This window comes from Carassius gibelio, chromosome A17 (assembly GCF_023724105.1).
Source record: "Carassius gibelio isolate Cgi1373 ecotype wild population from Czech Republic chromosome A17, carGib1.2-hapl.c, whole genome shotgun sequence".
Lineage (NCBI taxonomy): Eukaryota > Metazoa > Chordata > Actinopteri > Cypriniformes > Cyprinidae > Carassius > Carassius gibelio.
This window is the reverse complement of record NC_068387.1, coordinates 1,005,751-1,025,522: the sequence shown is the minus strand read 5'-3', so window position 1 is coordinate 1,025,522 and position 19,772 is coordinate 1,005,751. Positions and strand designations below refer to the sequence as shown.

Below are 19,772 nucleotides of genomic sequence, written 5' to 3'. Positions count from 1 at the left end.
CCTAAATATCAGAGCAAAGCCTCAAGCTGCCATTAAGACGACGAGTCTTGACCTGAAACAGCATATTGCAAACATCAGACTAATTTTTCTTACAGAATAAAAAACAACTTCTGCATTATATGAAAATGAATAAATAAAAAATAATATGTACTTACTTATTTGTATAGCCCAACCGTTATAAAAATACCCGTTTTTTTATATATAGCCTAACAGATAGCAAACAGAAACACTACAAAAAGGATATTAAGCATTCTTACCTAAACTTTCAATTCGATTTTATTTTTTTCATATTATGTGAGAGGAACATCAGCTTGTCTACATTGTTGGGAAGAAGGGAGCTTCTCGACTTGTTCACAATGAAGCCGGCCTTTGAAAAGTTGCGCCCTGATGGAGTGGATGTGGAAGGGATACAGTGGAGGCGTTTAGCTGCTTTAGCGAGCTTTGGATATCGATGTTAATTTTTTTGCCACCATGCCAATGGTCCCGAATCAACCTTTGTTTTATCTGCCAAGTACATTTTTTGTTCATCCTTCTCTTGCATGCTCTACCTCATCAAGTGCGCTTTGGTATACCGCGAGGCACGAGATCTCGTTGATCTCTCGTTGCTTTGATGTCTGCGGAGCCCCTGATTGGGTAATTTTTTCACGTGAATTTTTTTTTTTTTTTGCGACTAACCACCTAATGAAAATGTATTCGACCAAGCCCTCTTCATATCGACTAACGTTTAGTCGACTATTTGGGGAGAGCCCTAAAAATCATCCACCTTTTGTCAAACATCATCTGCTCACCTTTGTGACTTAGTTTAATTACCGCCGGATAGGTGAGTAATGGCTGTAGACAGAGTTTTTCTTAGTATCTTAGTACATGGAAGATGAGAGTACGCAGCTTATCTGAGTTTTTCCTTCCGTCATAAATGCAATGTGCTGGGTCAATCTCTATGTCACGGCCTTTCAGTGAATGGATTCACTATGAAAGATTAGCTCTAGAAAAGCCAGCTGCATCAGAGTCCTGGCTCCTTCCTGCAACCCCACCAGTTGTACGTTATTTCTCCTTCTCCTATCTTCAGTGTCTGTCATTTTATTTGTGAGTTGATTTCTTAAGTTTAGCCTCATATACTCACGTGCAGCTGCTTGAACAGAATCTATCCAGTCCCGTGTCTGCTTTGCTGCATTGGTTAGCTTTTCAGCTTTTGCTTTTAGCTCTTTTATAGAATTGTTGGTCGTTTGTAGGTAAAGAGTGGTTCAAAATTTACTGACAGGAAATACACAAATTCTGACAAAATGAGCAGAGTGAAGGACTGTGTGTTCATTGCTGCCGAAGGGTCACGTGATCTCCCAAATACTCGAATTTTTCATGGTATCGTTTACAAGGAGAAGCTATTTTATTGCATTGCACATGACCTTCTGTAATGCCAACATCTATAAAAGACTCAGCCCACCTGTTCACTTAAGCATGTAAATGTTTATCTCATCCTAAAGGAAATCACACATGTCAAGCAATAAGAACTGTAACTCAAATGTTGTTTAAAAAACATGTACCTTCCAGAAAGAGATCCAATTGCAGCAGCACCCATGTACACCCTCTGCCGGAAACCTTGAAACTGCTTAGGGTGTGTCGGAAATGTAACAGCCCTTACCATCATCAGTTATATTTGCCTAGGTTTCATGAGCAGCTGTTTCATCAAGAAGAATCAGTCATAATTTATTTGAGTGTTTATCGGTTTAATAACTCACCAGATCCTTTTGTCTGTTATTGAACAAGTGTTTAGAAAAATATTAAGCCTTTTTCACTATATCTCTGATAGTTTTGCATGATATGAGATCAGATTCATAACCAAAAACTTTTTAATCGAGGGATGGCTCACTCATGTCCCAGAAATGAATGATTATGATCTCCCAGAGATTACGGACTATGTCTGGCTAAGTATACTCAGGGAGGTGTTGATAACATTACTGGCATGACAGGATAGAAGTTTATTTGAATTTAATATATGACTGCGCTAACAGTTTTTTTCTTTCTTTTGAAATAGGTGGTGTCTGATGCTGCAGGCCAAGGCATCACCATCACAGGAGACAAAACCTTTAACAACTGGAATTGGCCCAATGCTGTCATTTTTGCTGCTACAGTTATTACAACTATTGGTAAGGATCTGATCTATTTACTCATTGTGAAAATCAAGTGGATCTGTTCACTGAATCTGTGAAACAATAATTTAATTAGCTAAAAATAATCAGGGAATTGATGAATATTTATGCTACAGTCATTACAAATATTATTATTATTATTTATTTTATTTTTCACAAAGAACTTTTAAGCATTGTTTTTCACTATATATTATTTTATTCTTTTTAATACTCAGATAAATATATGAATTTCATGTCTAAATGATAGAACACATTGTGTTCAGACTGTAATGAGATAAATTGTATTTATCGTAAGCTGAATGTTTTCACCAAAACATTTTTTTTTTCACAGGTTATGGAAATATTGCTCCCAAAACACCTTCAGGGAGGGTGTTCTGTATTTTTTATGGTCTTTTTGGAGTGCCGCTGTGTTTTACTTGGATTAGTGAACTTGGAAAGTTTTTTGGTGGAAGAGCTAAACATCTTGGGCAATATCTTACTAAGAAAGGGGTAACATTGGTAAGGAATAATAATAATAAAAAAAAACATTACATTTGAAATCTTAATTTCATTATAATATCAGCTGTGAAACCTCTTAACTGCATTTTTCTAATTTTCATATTATAAGGTTATTAATTGTGTATGTGTGTGTGTGTTTGTGTGTGTTTCTTCTTAAAGCGGAGAACACAGTTCACCTGCACAGCTGTCTTTCTGTTATGGGGTGTGTTGGTGCATTTGGTGATTCCCCCATTTGTATTCATGTCTCAAGAAGGCTGGACCTATATCGAGGGCTTGTATTTTTCTTTTGTCACTTTGACAACAATTGGATTTGGTGATCTTGTAGCAGGTGGGTGACTGAGTTCAAAACAGCTTTTTATCATAAATCACCTGATAAAATGAATTTAGCCCCTTATGTTGGATAAAAAAAGCCAAAATACTTATCTACTGTTTAAGCTTATTAGTGGCAGACAAGGCATCACTGTTGTTATCTCGTATGCTTATTTTTAGCACCTATTATTATCCCATACACCAATAATAACAATAATAATTAGATTATTATACATATTTAATTTATCATCATCATCATCTTCATTATTATGTAACAGCATTTAGCATACTACGTATAAATTGGGTTGGGAAATATGGAAAAATATATTTAAAAAAAATTCAGTAAACAATTATTTCACAATTTTATCATAATTATTTTTCATGTTGTTTTTTTTATAGAATATTTTGACATACTGAGCCTTAGAGACAAACTAATGCCTCCATTTAAAAATGCAGTCCTACAAAGCAACAAAAATAGAAGTGGTTAACTATAGAACATTCAACAAGACTTGCATTCAGTTACAATCAACGACTTATCACAAAATGAACATTGTTGCCAATGCTAGATTTATTTTTAAACCAGTCAACACTCAGACAGCTTTCTTTTTTTAGGTAATAGCATCTAACAAAGTATATAATAAACAAAGATATGCATACAAGGTTGAAAAAAGTTTAAATGAAAATAGCTTATTTTAAAAAGGTTAAAAGAAATGTTTGAATAAAAATATTAACTTGGTCTAGTTAAAAATGCAGTCATAGATAAACATTAACACACAAACATCAAAATAAACATTGGCTTCAAAAAGTAAACACAACACTATAACACTATAAAAATTATTATTATTTTTTTAAATAATTAAAATGGTAAAAAGTGAAATGTGAGACCCAAAACAAATCAACCAAATGTGCAAAAATATTTCTGAATCCTGACTCTTGTAAACTTAGCAATAGCAGTTTTAGAACATACCTTTCACCTTTTTACAACTTACATCTCTTTATAAAAGCGTGCAAAGTATGACTTTGAGTTGTGACAGTGAGGAAATTTTCCCACAAGTTAATCGGTGTGAGACAACACCGATAATACCGGTATCACCGCGGGGACATTCCCTTTTTTTCCGCTTTCCTTTGCTTTTAAATACCTTAAAAGCGCCGTGTGCATTTTACCCCACTTTTGAACTAGCGTCAGTTCTGCGTCAATTGTTTGAATGCAACAACAAAATACAAAGTCAAACTCACTTCAGCTTACGTAGTTATAAAACATATAACTTTTATTAATAAAACAAATTAAAATACACCATTCTATAGGGCAGGCTATTCCTAATATAAAATGTAACTTTCCTCTTTTTGTTCTTCGATTTAGTTACTAACGAGAGTTTATCACATAGATCAATTATTGTTTAATGAACTTGATTCCCCCAGTTCTGTGGCACTTTATAACAAATATCCAAATGAAGGACCAGAGAAACAGTGTCTTTGATTTCACATTGCTAAATCCAATAAAGGTTCTTATCTGAGCTGAAGTTTTGTCCTGAGAAAAAGATGAAACTATGCAACATAAAAATAAAAAAAAAACATTGAGTGCGTTGAAATTGGTTTCCATGAAGAAAAACATTGAGTACGTTGAACAACTTCTCTCAAAAACAAAACAAACAAATCCAATCCACCACAAAATCCTTTTTGAACCAATAGGCTTCCCAATTCACCCTAAGATGCATGGTAAATGAATATTTCTTAACATTGAGCTTAAAACCCTACGGTTTCTCAATGATTCCAAGTTTTCTAAGGTAGCCTCCAAGAAACATGTGCTCCCACTACCCCAGAACTGACTTGCTTCTTCATGCCAGCTTCTTCTTATATGCCATACAGGTAAGCATATATAGCGCACTATAATGGCTTGTAGTATCTCTACAGTACATTGGGAGGGAAGATGGCGCCGGTGTCTGTGGTGTGCCGTCGGTCTCGTGGTGAAATCCACAGTTTGTTTGTTTTATTTAGTTTTATTTCTTATTTTATACAGTACGCCTTGTCATCATTTGTCTATGACAAATTAGCGCTGTTAAGCCTACAACCTAGCGCAAACGAACTATTATCTCAAGCACGATATGGCTCATATCACTCACCTCCGTTTCTGAAGTCAATACCTGGCTACCTTCGTCGTTGGCCAAGTTCCCTACCGGCGAGGAGGCGTCGGAAATGGCGCGGATGTCGGGGTGGTCTTGCCGTTAAGCTGAAGCACTTCCTGCAACAACAGCGCGAGTCGCGGTCTTTTCAGGCTCTTCATCATGGAAAGGGTTTGGCCGGCGATTTCTTCATTCGCTCGCGCTCCCTGGATCCAGTGCAAAATTGGAATATTCCACTGACTCTGGCTGTGGATGCTGTGCTTCCTGTCTACGGCTCGCCCTGAGTCCACCGTGGGGGAGTGTGCTTGCACCATCTTCGTGCTTTTCCCCGGACACCGCGATCTGAGGTTTTGTCTGAAAATTCGCGTCGGCTTACAATGGCATTGTTAAATGTCAGATCAGTGGTAAATAAAACTGTTATTATAAATGACTTCTTCTCTTCGCGGAAATTGGACTTCTTGTTCATTACAGAATCTTGGCTTACTACTGGGGATCTTAGCCCTTTCTCGGAACTTTTACCTCCAAAATGTTTGTTCTTAAATTCACCTCGTAAATCTGGTCGTGGTGGAGGCTTGGTTACTATTTTTAAAGAAACATTTTCTTGCCACCAAATTATGATAAATGACTATCAGAGTTTTGAGCTGCAGCTGTTTATACTGGACATGAATTTCCCACTTTTGGTTGCTCTGAAATACCGCCCCCCGAAAAAGCAGAACACAAACTTTTTAAATGAGTTTGCAGACTTCCTGGGGGAATTTATACCAAAATATGACAAATTGTTGATCCTTGGTGATTTTAATGTACATGTATGCTGCACAGTGGATTCATTAGCTAAAGAATTTGTTGTTCTACTAAATGCATTTGATCTAGAACAACATGTGAATGTCCCCACTCATAAAATGGGACATACACTTGATCTGGTGCTATCATATGGCTTTTCTCTGTCGGATCCTGAGGTGTCTGACAATGTGTTTTCTGATCATAAATCTGTCTTGTTTTCTGTTCCTTGGTTTTCTAATATTCCAAAAGTCACTCAATGTACCCGTAAATCTCGATTAATCACCTCTACCACCAGCAAAGCCTTTTCATTAGCTTTCTGTGACGCTTTTAAATCAGTAGATGTCAGTAAATGTGACTTGAGTGCAGAGGACCTCCTGTCCAGACTGTCTTAGACTCAGTTGCTCCTGTAACATCCACAAAACTTAAACCTAGATCTGAGCCTTGGATCGATGAAAACATACGTTCTCTGAGGCAGTGTTGTAGGAGAGCGGAGCGAAAGTGGAAAAAGGACCGGCTCCAAATTTCATTTGAAATTTTAAGTGACTCACTATCAAAATTTCAGAAGTCAGTGAGAGCAGCTAAATCCAGGTACTTTGCGGCAATCATTGAAAAGAATTACCATAGACCTAAAACACTTTTTACTATTTTTAACGCTGTTGTTAATCCAACTATTCGTGAGCACCCAGATGCGTCAAAAACTATGTGTGATGACTTTCTTAGATATTTTATAAATAAAATCAATGATATCAGGTTAGGGATAGTCCCACCTGCGTTTGATCCTTCAATTACTACTTTTGGTTCTGCTGAGTTGAACCAGTTTGAACCTATATATCTTCAAGAAATAGTGTGTCAGTTAAAGCCGTCTGGCTCCTCTATTGATGCTCTTCCATCATATTTCTTCAAACAAGTTTTTGATGCTGTGGGTCCTTATTTTGTGACCATGATAAATCAATGTTTGGAAAGTAGTATTGTACCTGATGTGTTAAAACATGCCACAGTTTATCCCTTGCTTAAAAGGCCGAACTTAGATCCTTCTGTTTTAGCCAACTACAGACCCATTTCTAATTTGTCTTTTATTTCAGAGATCTTAGAAAAAGTAGTTCTGCAACATCTACAAAGCTTTCTGGATGAAAATAAGATCCTTGACGTTTTTCAATCAGGTTTTAGAAAACACCACTCAACTGAGACTGCACTTCTGAAGGTTTTAAATGATATTTTATTAACTGGTGACTCATGCTGTGCTAGTGCTCCGCTCCTAGACTTGAGTGCTGCTTTTGACACTGTGGACCATGCCATCCTGCTAGCTCGTTTGGAACACTGTGTAGGCATAAAAGGAAGTGCTCTTGAATGGTTTAACTCTTATCTGTCAAATCGAAGTTTCAGAGTTAACATTGGTGAACATTTTTCTGAGGAAGCTACCTTGTCCTGTGGTGTTCCCCAGGGCTCCATTTTAGCTCCTATTCTTTTTTCATTGTATATGCTCCCTTTGGGTTCTATTTTTAGAAAGCATGGCCTGTCATTTCATTGCTACGCAGACGATACTCAAATCTATTCGCCCTTAAAACAGAGCTCAAATGGTTTGGAAGCACTTATGTCTTGCCTGTCTGATGTGAAAGCCTGGTTGTCTTTAAATTTTTTAAATTTTAATGAGAGTAAAACAGAAATAATTGTGTTTGGTCCATCAAATTCTTTAACTGCGCCTAAAGTAACCCTAGGCGATAAAAATCTATCTGTGAAGCCTTGGGTAAAAAATCTGGGTGTTATCTTCGATGATGGTCTAAAGTTTGACAAACAGATAAATTCAGTGGTTAAATCATGTTTCTTTCAGCTTCGACTACTAGCAAAAGTTAAACCCATTTTATCTACAAGAAATTTCGAAAAAATTATTCATGCTTTTATTACATCTAGATTGGACTACTGCAATTCGCTGTATCTAGGGATTAGTCAGTCAGCCCTATTTCGCTTGCAGATAGTTCAAAATGCAGCTGCTAGGCTTTTATCGCGCTCCAAAAAATGGGAGCATATTACACCGGTTTTACACTCTCTACACTGGCTACCCGTGCGCTATCGAGTTAATTTTAAAATTCTACTTTTAGTGTTTAAATCATTAAATGGTCTTGCCCCTACTTATCTTTCTGATTTATTGACTGAACACCGACCCCTCTTGTCTCTCCGGTCGTCCAACCAGAGATTATTATGCATCCTCAAGTCGAGGCTGAAATGTAGGGGGGACCGCGCTTTCTCGGTAGCTGCCCCTAGATTGTGGAATGCATTACCCCTTTGTATTAGATCTGCACCTTCACTATCCGTTTTTAAATCTACGTTGAAAACGTACCTTTTTGATTTAGCATTTTAAAAAGGCGAATTTTCTACTGTATTGTTTTATTGTTTTTATTGTATTATGTTTTGTCTTATTGAAATGATTTTATAGTTGTTTAGCACATTGGTCAACCAGTGGTTGTGTTTAATAGTGCTATATAAATAAAATTGACATTGACAGTACACCTTTCCATTCTTTCATTGCAGAATAACAGATATAAAATCACAGATATTTCACTCTGTTACAAAAATAACAAATAACTTAGATAAAGTTTATATAGGTATACAAAACTGGAAAAAAGTATACATGTAAAATATATAACCAAATATGAAACGTAAAATGTTTATTAACAAAAAGAGTAGGAAAGCTTGGAGGCACGGCACACACCTTGATGTCAAATAAAGTAAATAAATGACACCGTTTAAATAAATAAATAATCAGCAAAAAATTTGGAACCAATTAAATAAGAAACAAATGTTAAAAAAAAACTTCCAAAATCACCTTAGATAAACGACAAAAGTCAGGAGGGTTTTCAAAATCCAAAATATTGCCAAAAAGGTGCTTCTGCATTTCGTTTTAAATCAGCCGTCATTGTCTTGTCTTTCTCACCTCACTCTTTTTGTCAGTCAGCTCTCCTCACTGGATAAAATAAATCTGAAATTTGATGCGACTGTCGTTCGGCACGCTACATTGAGCTGCCGTGTTCAGTTTTTAATTGTAGTATCTGTTCTTTTACTGAATTAAATGATTTGTATTACTACAAAAAATCAAAATGACAGTGGGGGTTGGTGCCACGGTGGGCAAGTAATGTAACTGGTGTTGTGGCTTAACATCGGTATCTTCATCAACACTGTCTATCACGACAAGCCTAGTATGACTGATCATAATCACAAATCTTTAGAGAGGAAAACCTGTTGATTGACTTTATCTGGCTTGAGAGTTGCCCTATGGCAGCCAGGTGACAATATTGCCACCAATGCGGAAGGCTCTTTCTGAGAGAGCACTTGTTGCTGGGAATGCACTTTCTGCATATTGTCAAGTCTTATAAAGTTTACCTCATGAACTCTCCACCATTCCAGAGGATCCACGTAATGTTCTCCATTTGGTATGGACAAGTAACCTTTCCATTCCCTTTATATTGTTGTGGACAAGTAGCCCTTCGATTCCCCTCTTTTAGAGATAAGGAAGCTGATCCTGCAGCTGCATATGCACTTACAGCACCTGAGTTTTTAAAAAACCTGGCAAGTGTTTTCTTGCTTTCTTGGGTTGTGTTTGTTCTGCATCAGGGCTCTGTGATGTGGAGGTAGATAAAGGCTGCTACAATGCTGCAGCAGCTGGATACTGGATACTGCTGCTCTGGCTTGTATTTACTCTGTCAGTTTACTGGGTTTTGAACCGCAGGTCATCCTTGGGATCCTGATATTTGTCAGTGAGGTATTTGCGAATGGTTGTCTTCATTGTTTTTGTTAGTTCAGTGTCATCATCATTCAGGCTCGATATGTTGACTTTCAATAGGTAAAGCACTGGTTTTACGTAGGATGCACTCACTTGGTCCTCACCTAAGATTGTGTAACAAACTTCCTGGGGTGACCCCGAATATTCGATGAATCAGTGCTTCGATTCGAGGAGCCTGATTCGACTACCAATCTAACAGTCGAATATTTGTGGGGTGTTATTAGGCCATTTTGACTATATGGGGGAGCTCAAATGTCTGATTTCACATATAATTACCGGTTTTATCCCAATAAATTCACTTTATTCACTTTCACTTTTCTTTCACTTTCATAAGTTAATATACAGCCTATCATGATGAAGCTGTAAGAATCTGAAAAGAAAGAAGCTTCAAATTGATATTTTAAAGTGCGGTAATAAATCCAACCACCCCTCTAGATTTATGTTTCACTTTCCATAATCCGTGAACGACAGAGGAGCATCTTGGCGGCAAGGATTTAAAACTTTACCACGACTCAAACTGACACAGGCAGAAAATTTGGATTTTTTCGAACAGGTAGGGTACAAGTGATTTTCAAATAATTTAAACCGGTGTATATATATCGTGGATATATTATTTACCTGATATAAGATGCATTTGGTTTTGAGTCAAGCACTTCATTGTAGTACTAAGGAGATATCTCTTCAGCGCACTGTGCGAGTAGGTCAAACTCCAATGCTGAATGTTAATAACTATGACTGAGACTGTTATATACATACTATTAAAATGAGAAGACCATTATACTAACATGATATGAATTTTAAGAGTTTAGCTGCCATGTTTCTGGACATTTATTCGTGAAGAACACGTCCACAAAAGGATTTCGCATTCAGAGCCCGGCAGATAGATTCATGTGCATTTGGGCCCTTTTTGCAAATATGAGTCCGCACACCAGAAAATGCTCCTATGCAATTTTAATGATTGCTCACCACTCATTGTTTAACTTTGCAACTACTAATCAGTCCTAGTGCTACAAGTCAGAAACAAGTTAACCAACCAACTCTTTCACAGAACAGCTTTCAACATTAACACCATTAGAACAAGTATTGACTATTTCAATTCAGAGAAGAGATTGTCAAATTTGGGGCAAGTAATTGAGATGCAACACCGGACATCACATGTAAACCCATGAGATTACTACACAAGATCCTTGGATTGACTTCCGCCACCTAACAGAACCAGACCGAAATTCCTAAAGGGGGGCCTTTTAACCTCTGGCCTCCACAGAAATCTTTGTCAAGAGAATGGCACAGAAGTCTTTTCTACATATATTAGGACCAAAATGAACTCAAAAAGATTTATAAATGAATATCAGTCCATTGCTTCACTCCATATTCATTTATATTGTAGCCGCACTGGGTTGTACATAATAATTAACTCAAATGATATATAGGTGATTTGAATAATTAATCAGGAATATGATTAATATATGTCTCATATGACAGTTACACTAAATTTTATTGAAAGATGAAAAATAGCTCAATTGCCTTTATCAATAACTCATTATAGGGCACTGTAATTCACTCATTAATATGTCAATATTCCATTCTTCATATCAATTATAGTGATATCGGTTACTGTAAATTACTGCAAATCAAACAGTGGTTTGTCCAGCAAACGGCCGTAAGATTAACTTATCAATTTTCAATAAAGTTATCACTTCTTAGAATTCAAGGAAAAATATTCTCTGGCCATGAAAACATTATCCTGTTATTATGATCAATTTAGTTACTAATAATAAACAGCATGTAGCTAAGATCAGACACTTCATTGACTCGTAATGTGAGGGGTTCGGAGGCAATCATGAATATATGGGTTTTTAATAATTGAACTAATGATACATCAAACTACAAATCACACAGAGTAAATATGCGTACGACAATACAGACAGTAAACTTTGTACAAGACATAGCGGAATCCAAATGAGGGAGAGAGAGAGAGAACGAGAGAAAGAGAGAGAATGAATGAGAGAGGAGGGAGGTGAGAGAGAGAGAGCATGGTCACAGAATGAGGTTAGTTATGCAAACTCACAAACAGTAACCCTTGGATGCCAACAACGACTCAAATCATAGACAAACTTTAAGCAGCATTTAAATCTCCATAGAGAAAGATACTTGCATGGTCCAGCGTGCGTGAGCGTGGTCTTTTTGTGACGCTTTGTGCGCTGGTCTTTTGAAACCAGCGTGCGTGTGCTGGATCAGCATGGTCCTTTGTCTTCAGGCCCGGGGCTGCTGCGGAATCACGCGGTATTTGAAAGGTTTAACAAACAGTCTTCCAGAATTCGTCTTCCTTGTGTGGAGAGGCGAATAGTTGAATAAACTTAGTAAAGAAAAGAAATAAAACAACGGAAACGAAAACTTCCGAAGGATCCATGAGAATCCCTCCCGGCTGAGAGGGACGGCGATATTAGAGCGGCCCGAGGCCGCTCAGAGGGACTAGCGGAAGCGACGAGGGTCGAAGCAGAAGGGAAGAAAGTAAGAGGGCGGACCTTCTTCGGTCAGCTCATATGGCTTGAGATGGTTCACGCCTCTGTTCGCGTGAACAACCAATGAACGTCCGCGATCTGAAGCGGGGAAAAAGTTCCTTTGTCTCTGTGGAAACACCCACCCTAATAACTTAGGGCTTGTCAGATCTCAGCAGTGGTATTGTAGAAAGTTCGCAATTCAAGATTAATACATTTTTACAAACCCTTTTTATACAGGTCACAACATGACAATTCCAAAAAACACCAAACAGTACATGAACAAATATATGTTGGGTGGTGTTGGCACAGTGGATAAGACACATGCCTTTGGTGTGAGAGACCTGGGTTCGAATCCACTGTGAGGCACCAATGTGTCCCTGAGAAAGACACTGTAACAACAATGAGTTTTACATAATAATTAACTCAAATGATATATAGGGAATTTGAATAATTAATCAGGAATATGATTAATATATATCTCAGATGACAGTTACATTAATTTTTATTGATTATGAAAAATAGCTCAATTGTCTATACCAATAACAAATTACAGGGCACTGTAACTTAATCATTAATATGTCAATATTCCATTCTTCATATCAATTATTGTGATATCTTTTACTGTAAATTACTGCAAATCAAACCTATCAACCTATCAAACCTATCAACCTTGACCTATCAATTTTCAATAAAAGTTATCACTTCTTATAATTCAAGGAAAAATATTTTCTGGCCATGAAAACATTATCCTATCCTTATGATAAATTTAGTTTCTAAATTTAAAGCTTGTAGCTAAAGATCAGACCTTTCAGTGACTCGTAATGTGAGTGGGGTGGAGTCCAAGCCAATCATGAATATAGGGTTTTTAATAATTCAACTAGTGATACATCGAAACTACAAATCACACAGAGTAAATATGCGTACGACAATACAGACAGTAACCTTTATACAAGACATAACGGAATCCAAATAAAAGAGAGAGAGAGAGAGAGAGAGAGAGAGAGAAAGAGAGCGAGCGAGCGAGAGAGAGAGAGAGAGAAAATGGAGAAAGAGTGAGAGATCACAGAATGAGCTCAGGTATGAAAATCAGTCAGTAACCTTTTCGGAAGCCAACAACAATCAGATCATAGCAACACTTTAAAGCAGCATTTAAATCTCCATAGAAAAGTGATACTTGCAAAGTGTCCAATGTGTGTGGGCTGGAGACCGACGCGCGCAGGGATGCGCGTTTGAGCTGCTCTGGATCTTGGCGTGAGCGTGGGGTCACGTGGTCCTTTGTGGCAAAGGGGTGTCCATTCATCTTCGCGCGGTATTTGAAAGGTTCAACAAACAATGTTCCAGAATTCGTCTTCCTTGTGTGGAGAGGCAAATAGTCGAATAAACTTAGTAAAGAAAAGACAACAAACAACAAAAACGAAAGTTTCCGAAGGAGTCCCTGTGCTGAGGGGGAAGGCGAAATGAGCGCGGCTGGTCGCAGCGTGTGTGAGAACGAAGAACGAGAAGAAGAGAAAAGAAGGGCGGATCTTGTCCGGTCGGTTCTTATGGCTTGGGATGGTTCACGCCTCTTTTTGCGTAAGCACCCAATGAACGTCCGCGATCTGAAGCGGGGGAAAAGTTTCTTTGTCTCTGTGGAGACAAACCCCCTAGTGATTTAGGGGTTGTCCGATTTCATCAGGGATATTCTAGCAAGTAATTCCAGATTAAATAAATTTTTCATTACTTTGCTCTAGATAAATGGGTCTGTCAAAGCATGACGATTACACAGATACCAAAAATAATATATATAAATGATCAAAACGTGAAGTTACATTCAAATGCAGAATTGCACACATTTAAAGATTTGATTAACACATGATAACACTGCAGATAGTCCCAATTTATATGGAAACCTCTGATGTACCAAAAAGAAATACGTAATACATTTAGAAAACATAAAAACAAAAAGGTAAGTTTAGAATGCATTGGGAAAAGAAACCAGTGATTTGGCTTCTCTCCTGTCCTGTTGTCCAGGGTGGTCATAAAGTTTTACGACCTGCAGGGGTGGGGGTTGCAGAAACATGGCTCTCTTTGAGAAAGTTAAAGTGAGGAGAGACATTTCCTAAAGTATAAGCTAGCAACTTATACTCTTCACAAAACAAGGATTAACCATTTTATGCAATCCATAAACATATTTAAAATACATATTATTAATAAAATGATGAAAGGAACTTCTAAGAAAGGTTTCTTTTTGTGTTCAGGAATTTGGTTGGGGGTTTTCATTTCTCCTTTGAGGCTCGCACGGGTATCGTAAATAATTTAAGTCCAGCCAGGCTGGCGCCAGGCCAGGCATTTAGTGCAAAACGGGTTTCATTTTTTATGCCTGAATTTAACCCATGAATCGATGATCTGCATATCCGTTACAACACTTAACCCCTAGTTGCTCCAGAGGCATGTGACCTCTGACATATATAGCAATTGTAAGTCGCTTTGGATAAAAGCGTCAGCTAAATGTAATGTAATGTAATATATAACTGATAGAAACACGAAGTTACATTCAAATGCAGAATTACACACATTTAAAAATTAACACACAATAAAATTGTGGATACTCCAATTTTTGATTATGGAAAACATCTAATGTACCAAAAAGAAATACTTAATATGTTTAGGATACATTAAAACAAAAGGAAATAGTTTAGGATACATTGAGAAAAAGGTACCGGTGAACTAGCTTTTTCCTGTCCTGTTTCCCAGTGGGATCATAAAGTTTTACGACCTGGTCAGGAGTAGGGTTACAACCCATGGTTCTATATGAGAACATTAAAATTAGGAGACACATTTCCAATTTATAAGTCAGCAACTTTAACCATTTACACAGGATTAACCATTTTTATGCAATACACAAACACTCAAAATACATATTAATAAAATGACAAAGATAAAGAACCTTAAGAAAGGTTTGTTTTTGTGTGTGTGTGTGGAATGTGTTTCGTTTCTCCTTTGAGGCTGCTCACGGGTATCCCTGGACAGTCTCAATAGGTGTAATAACTGTCACCCACGGCAGGATGTGGCCGACATCACGGCGCCCAAAATGGTGAATTATGTTGTAAAAGGAAGGTCCTTATTTACTCACGTTCTGGTTTTTGAGGGCAGAATGTGTCAGAGTCAGGATTCATTAATATGGAACAGATGGCTGAAATACCATCAGCTCATTAGTGTTACAATATGGAACCCACACATTTGACTATCATGTTATAATCACTTATTGAGTATGTCTTTTAATAACTATTGGATTCGCTTAAGGATACATATTCATGTTTAGTGTGTACGTGTTTGAATCTGTTAGCTTGAAACAGTCATGACCATCAGCTTTTTGTCAAATGTATCATATTCTTGTTATAGGAATCATGTCCAAAATTAGACACTGCAAGAGCAGGAAAATTCAGACCCCGTGCTTGATAAGAAAACATATGAATTATGATACCTCCGAGCCAAAACAATATCTGATTGGTCAGGAAAACATTTGAAGTGTGGCCAACAGGCCAGTTTAAATACTTGGGACACCATTACATTTTGCTTTAAGCTTCTAGCTTTGCTTCTTAGCTTTTGAACAGTACAAAATCTTAAAGATATTGTAGTTTTATGACTGCAAGTCTTTCTCCTCAAATGCTGTTGAGCTATAAATTTGCATTTGAGCCCATGTGTAAAATTAGCATAATTTACATATGATTTACAGTTTATTTTAATAAATATCAAACATTCAATTCAATTGTGCATTATAGCTGACACCTAGATGAAAAATTTTAGTTGTTGTTATGACTGTAAGTCATTCTCCTCAAATGCTACTGACGTTAGAAAAGTGTATACCAATATCGCTTGTGACTTTAGAGACGGTCCCTGAAATCGAGACTCTCAAATGTCCAATGTTTTTTTTTACTTTAGTTTTCTTTTCTCTCTGTCTGATTGCTGATGTCCTTTACCCGGGCATAGATGTCCATCCATCAATTATGAACATTCAGCCGCAAATGTGAGGTGCGAGCGGTCGCGAGCGCGGATGGGAGAATGGTCCATGTTTTTTTTTGTTTTGTTTTTTTTGAGCAACTGTGATGGTGCCTCCTCTGTGAGTTGGTGCCCTATGCAGATTGCGTACTCTGCATATAGGGAGCGGCTGTACTTTGGTTAAATTTGTAGCTTCAGTCACGGAAAATGAAAGAAAAACACTATAGTTAAAATATTTTAAATATTTTATACATTTAATATGTAATATTCACTAGAATAGAAAAGTTTGGTACTTATGAAGTTGTGTGCATTTCTTAGAACGAATTCAAGCAGGATAAATTTCAAGTCTGTGCCTGAGCCTGTGCTTATATTTTCATTACAAGGTATTAAACCATATTTTAGATTTGATACATTAAAAAGTGTGCAGTGTTATTTATATTCTATGAATTATGTGTTATATTATTCAAAAGAAATTGTTGTTTACTTTGCATCGGAGCATTAAAAGTGGTAGCCTATTTTAGGGTGGTAGGCTACATGGATTAATATGCAATGTCAATATTTTCATATATTATGCCTATATTTTAATTAAGTTGGCTTGAAAAAAAAACGGTCCTCCTAGACCGTTCAAGCTACATACTCCAAACTCGGGTCAGACCTTCATTGTGTTCTGACTCTGTGTGCTATATCTTTTCAGACTGGTTTGAGTTACGGTTTTCTGAAAAATTAATATTAAAAATCATAAAAATGCCCATAGACTTTCATTGAAATGATGTTCAGATGACCCAAGCTCCAAATCCCATTAGACTCCATCAAGCTTTGATGCTAATCAATTTAAACTCATTCAAACTCATCTAATCTATCTATCTATCTATCTATCTATCTATCTGTCTGTCTATCTGTCTATCTGTCGATCTATTTCTATCTATCTATCTATCTGACTATTTCTATCTATCTATCTATCTATCTATCTATCTATCTATCTATCTATCTATCTATCTATCTATCTATCTATCCTAATAATATGCTAATCATGCTAAAATCATGCTAGCAACATGCTAGTCGCATGTTAGTCATGCTAGAAACAATGCTAACAACATGCTAATCATGCTAGAAACTTGCTAGCAACATGCTAGACGCATGCTAGTCATGCTAGAAACATGCTAACAACATGCTTATCATGCTAGCAACATGCTAATCATACAAAAATAATGCTAGCAACATGCTAGTCGCATGCTAGTCATGCTAGAAAAATGCTAGTCGCATGTTAATCATGCTAGAAACATGGTAGCAACATACTAATAATGCTAGAGACATTCTAGTGACATGCTAGCAACATGCTAATCATGTTAAAATAATGCTAGCAACATGCTAGTCGCATGCTAGTAATGGTAGAAACATGGTAGCAACATGCTAATCATGCTAAAATCATGCTAGCAACTTGTTAATAAAACTAGCAAACTTGTTAGACGCATGCTAGTCATGCTATAAACAAGCTAGCAACATGCTAGCAACATGCTAATCATGGTAAAATCATGCTATCAACATGCTAGTCACATGCTAGGAACATGCTAGCAACATGATTATAATGCTAGCAACATGCTAGTCGCATGCTAGTCGTGCTAGAAACATGCTAGTCAAATGGTAACCATGCTAGAAACATGCTAGCAAAATGCTAGTAATGATAAAATCATGCTAGCAACATGCTAATCATGCTAAAATCATGTTAGCAACATGTTAGTCGCATGCTAATCATTCTAGAAACATGCTAGCGACATGTTAATCATGCTAGAGACATGGTAGAGACCTGCTAGCAACATGCTAATCATGTTAAAATCATGCTAGCAACATGCTAGTCGCATGCTAGTCATGCTAGAAACATGCTAGCAACATGCTTATCATGCTAGAAACATGCTAGCAACATGTTAAATGTATGCTAGTCATGCTATAAAAATGCTAAGAACATGCTAATCATGTTAGAAACATGCTAGCAACATGTTAATCATACTATAATCATGCTAGCAACATGCTAGTTGCATGCTAGTCATGCTAGAAACATGTTAACAACATGTTATTCATGCTAAAATCATGCTAGCAACATGCTAATCAAACAAGCAACTTGCTAGTCACATGCTAGAAACAAGCTAGCAACATGCTAGCAACATGGTAATCATGGTAAAAATCATGCTAGCAACATGCTAGTCGCATGCTAGTTATGCTAGAAACATGCTAGCAACATGCTAATCATGCTAGCAACATGTTAGTCGCATCATAATCATGCTAGAGACATGCTAGCAACATGCTAATCATGCTAGAGACATGCTAGTGACATGCTAGCAACATGTTAATCATGCTAAAATCATGCTAGCGACATGCTAATCATGCAAGAAACATGCTAGCAACATGTTAATCGTGCTAAAATCATGCTAGCAACATGCTAGTCGCATGCTAATCATGCTAGAAAAATGCTAGCCACATGATAGTTGCATGCTAATCATGCTAGCAACATACAAGCAACATGCCAATCGCATGCTAATCATGCTAGAAACATGCTAGCAAATGCTAATCATGCTAGAAACATGCTAGTGGACATGCTAATCATGCTAGAGAAATGCTAGCGACATGCTAATTATGCTAAAATCATGTAGCCGGCAGCCATATCACCCTGGAGCCGGTTGCCCACTGAAGCTAAGCAGGGCTGAGCCTGGTCAGTACCTGGATGGGAGACCTCCTGAGAAAACTAGGTTGCTGCTGGAAGAGGTGCTAGTGAGGCCAGCAGGGGGTGCTCACCCTGTGGTCTGTGTGGGTCCTAGCGCCCCAGTGTAGTGATGGGGACACTATACTGTCAACAAGCACCGTCCTTCGGATGAAACGTTAAACCAAGGTCCTGACTCTCTGTGGTCATTAAAAATCCCAGGATGTCTTTCGGAAAGAGTAGAGGTGTGACCTCGGCATCCTGGTTAAATTCGCCCATTGGTCTCTGACCATCATGGCCTCCTAACAATCCCCATATCTACTGATTGGCTTCATCACATTCATTGTCTCCTCTCCACCAGTAAGCTGGTGTGTGGTGGGCGTTCTGGTGCAATATGGCTGCCGTCGCATCATCCAGGTGGATGCTGCACACTGGTGGTGGATGAGGAGATACCCCCTGTCTATGTAAAGCGCTTTGAGTGTCTAGAAAAGCGTTATATAAATGTAAAGAATTATTATTATTATTATGTTAGCAACATGCTAGTCGCATGCTAATCATGCTAGAAACATGTTAACAACATGCTAATCATGTTAGAAACAGGTTAGCAACGTGCTAGTCAAATGCTAATCATGCTAGAAAAATGCTAACAACATGCTAGTCGCATGCTAGTCATTCTAGAAACATGCTAGCAACATGTTAGTAATGCTAACCACATGCAAGTAACTTGCTTATCATACTATAAACATGCTAGCAACATGCTAGCAGCATGTTAATCATGCTAGAAACATACTAGAAACATGGTAGCGACATGCTAGTCATGCTAAAAACATGCTATCCGCATGTTAATCATGCTAGAAACATGCTAGTAACATGCTAGTCATGCTAAAAACATGGCAGCAACATGCTAGTCATGTTAACAACATGCTAGTAACTTGCTAATCATGCTAGAAACATGTTAGTCGCATGCATTCTTTC

The 19,772-nt window shown here is 37.5% G+C and overlaps 1 protein-coding gene across 1 annotated transcript in view; it reads left to right on the top strand.

Annotated features, from left to right (window-relative positions):
* The window catches only part of LOC128031484 (potassium channel subfamily K member 5), a 103,238-nt gene that overhangs the window by 54,907 nt on the left and 28,559 nt on the right, over nucleotides 1-19,772 (top strand). The window contains exons 2-4 of the mRNA XM_052619781.1: nucleotides 2,030-2,141; nucleotides 2,476-2,642; nucleotides 2,802-2,970. Coding sequence (XP_052475741.1) covers nucleotides 2,030-2,141; nucleotides 2,476-2,642; nucleotides 2,802-2,970 — 448 coding nt within the window. The remainder of the gene's footprint in view (nucleotides 1-2,029; nucleotides 2,142-2,475; nucleotides 2,643-2,801; nucleotides 2,971-19,772) is intronic.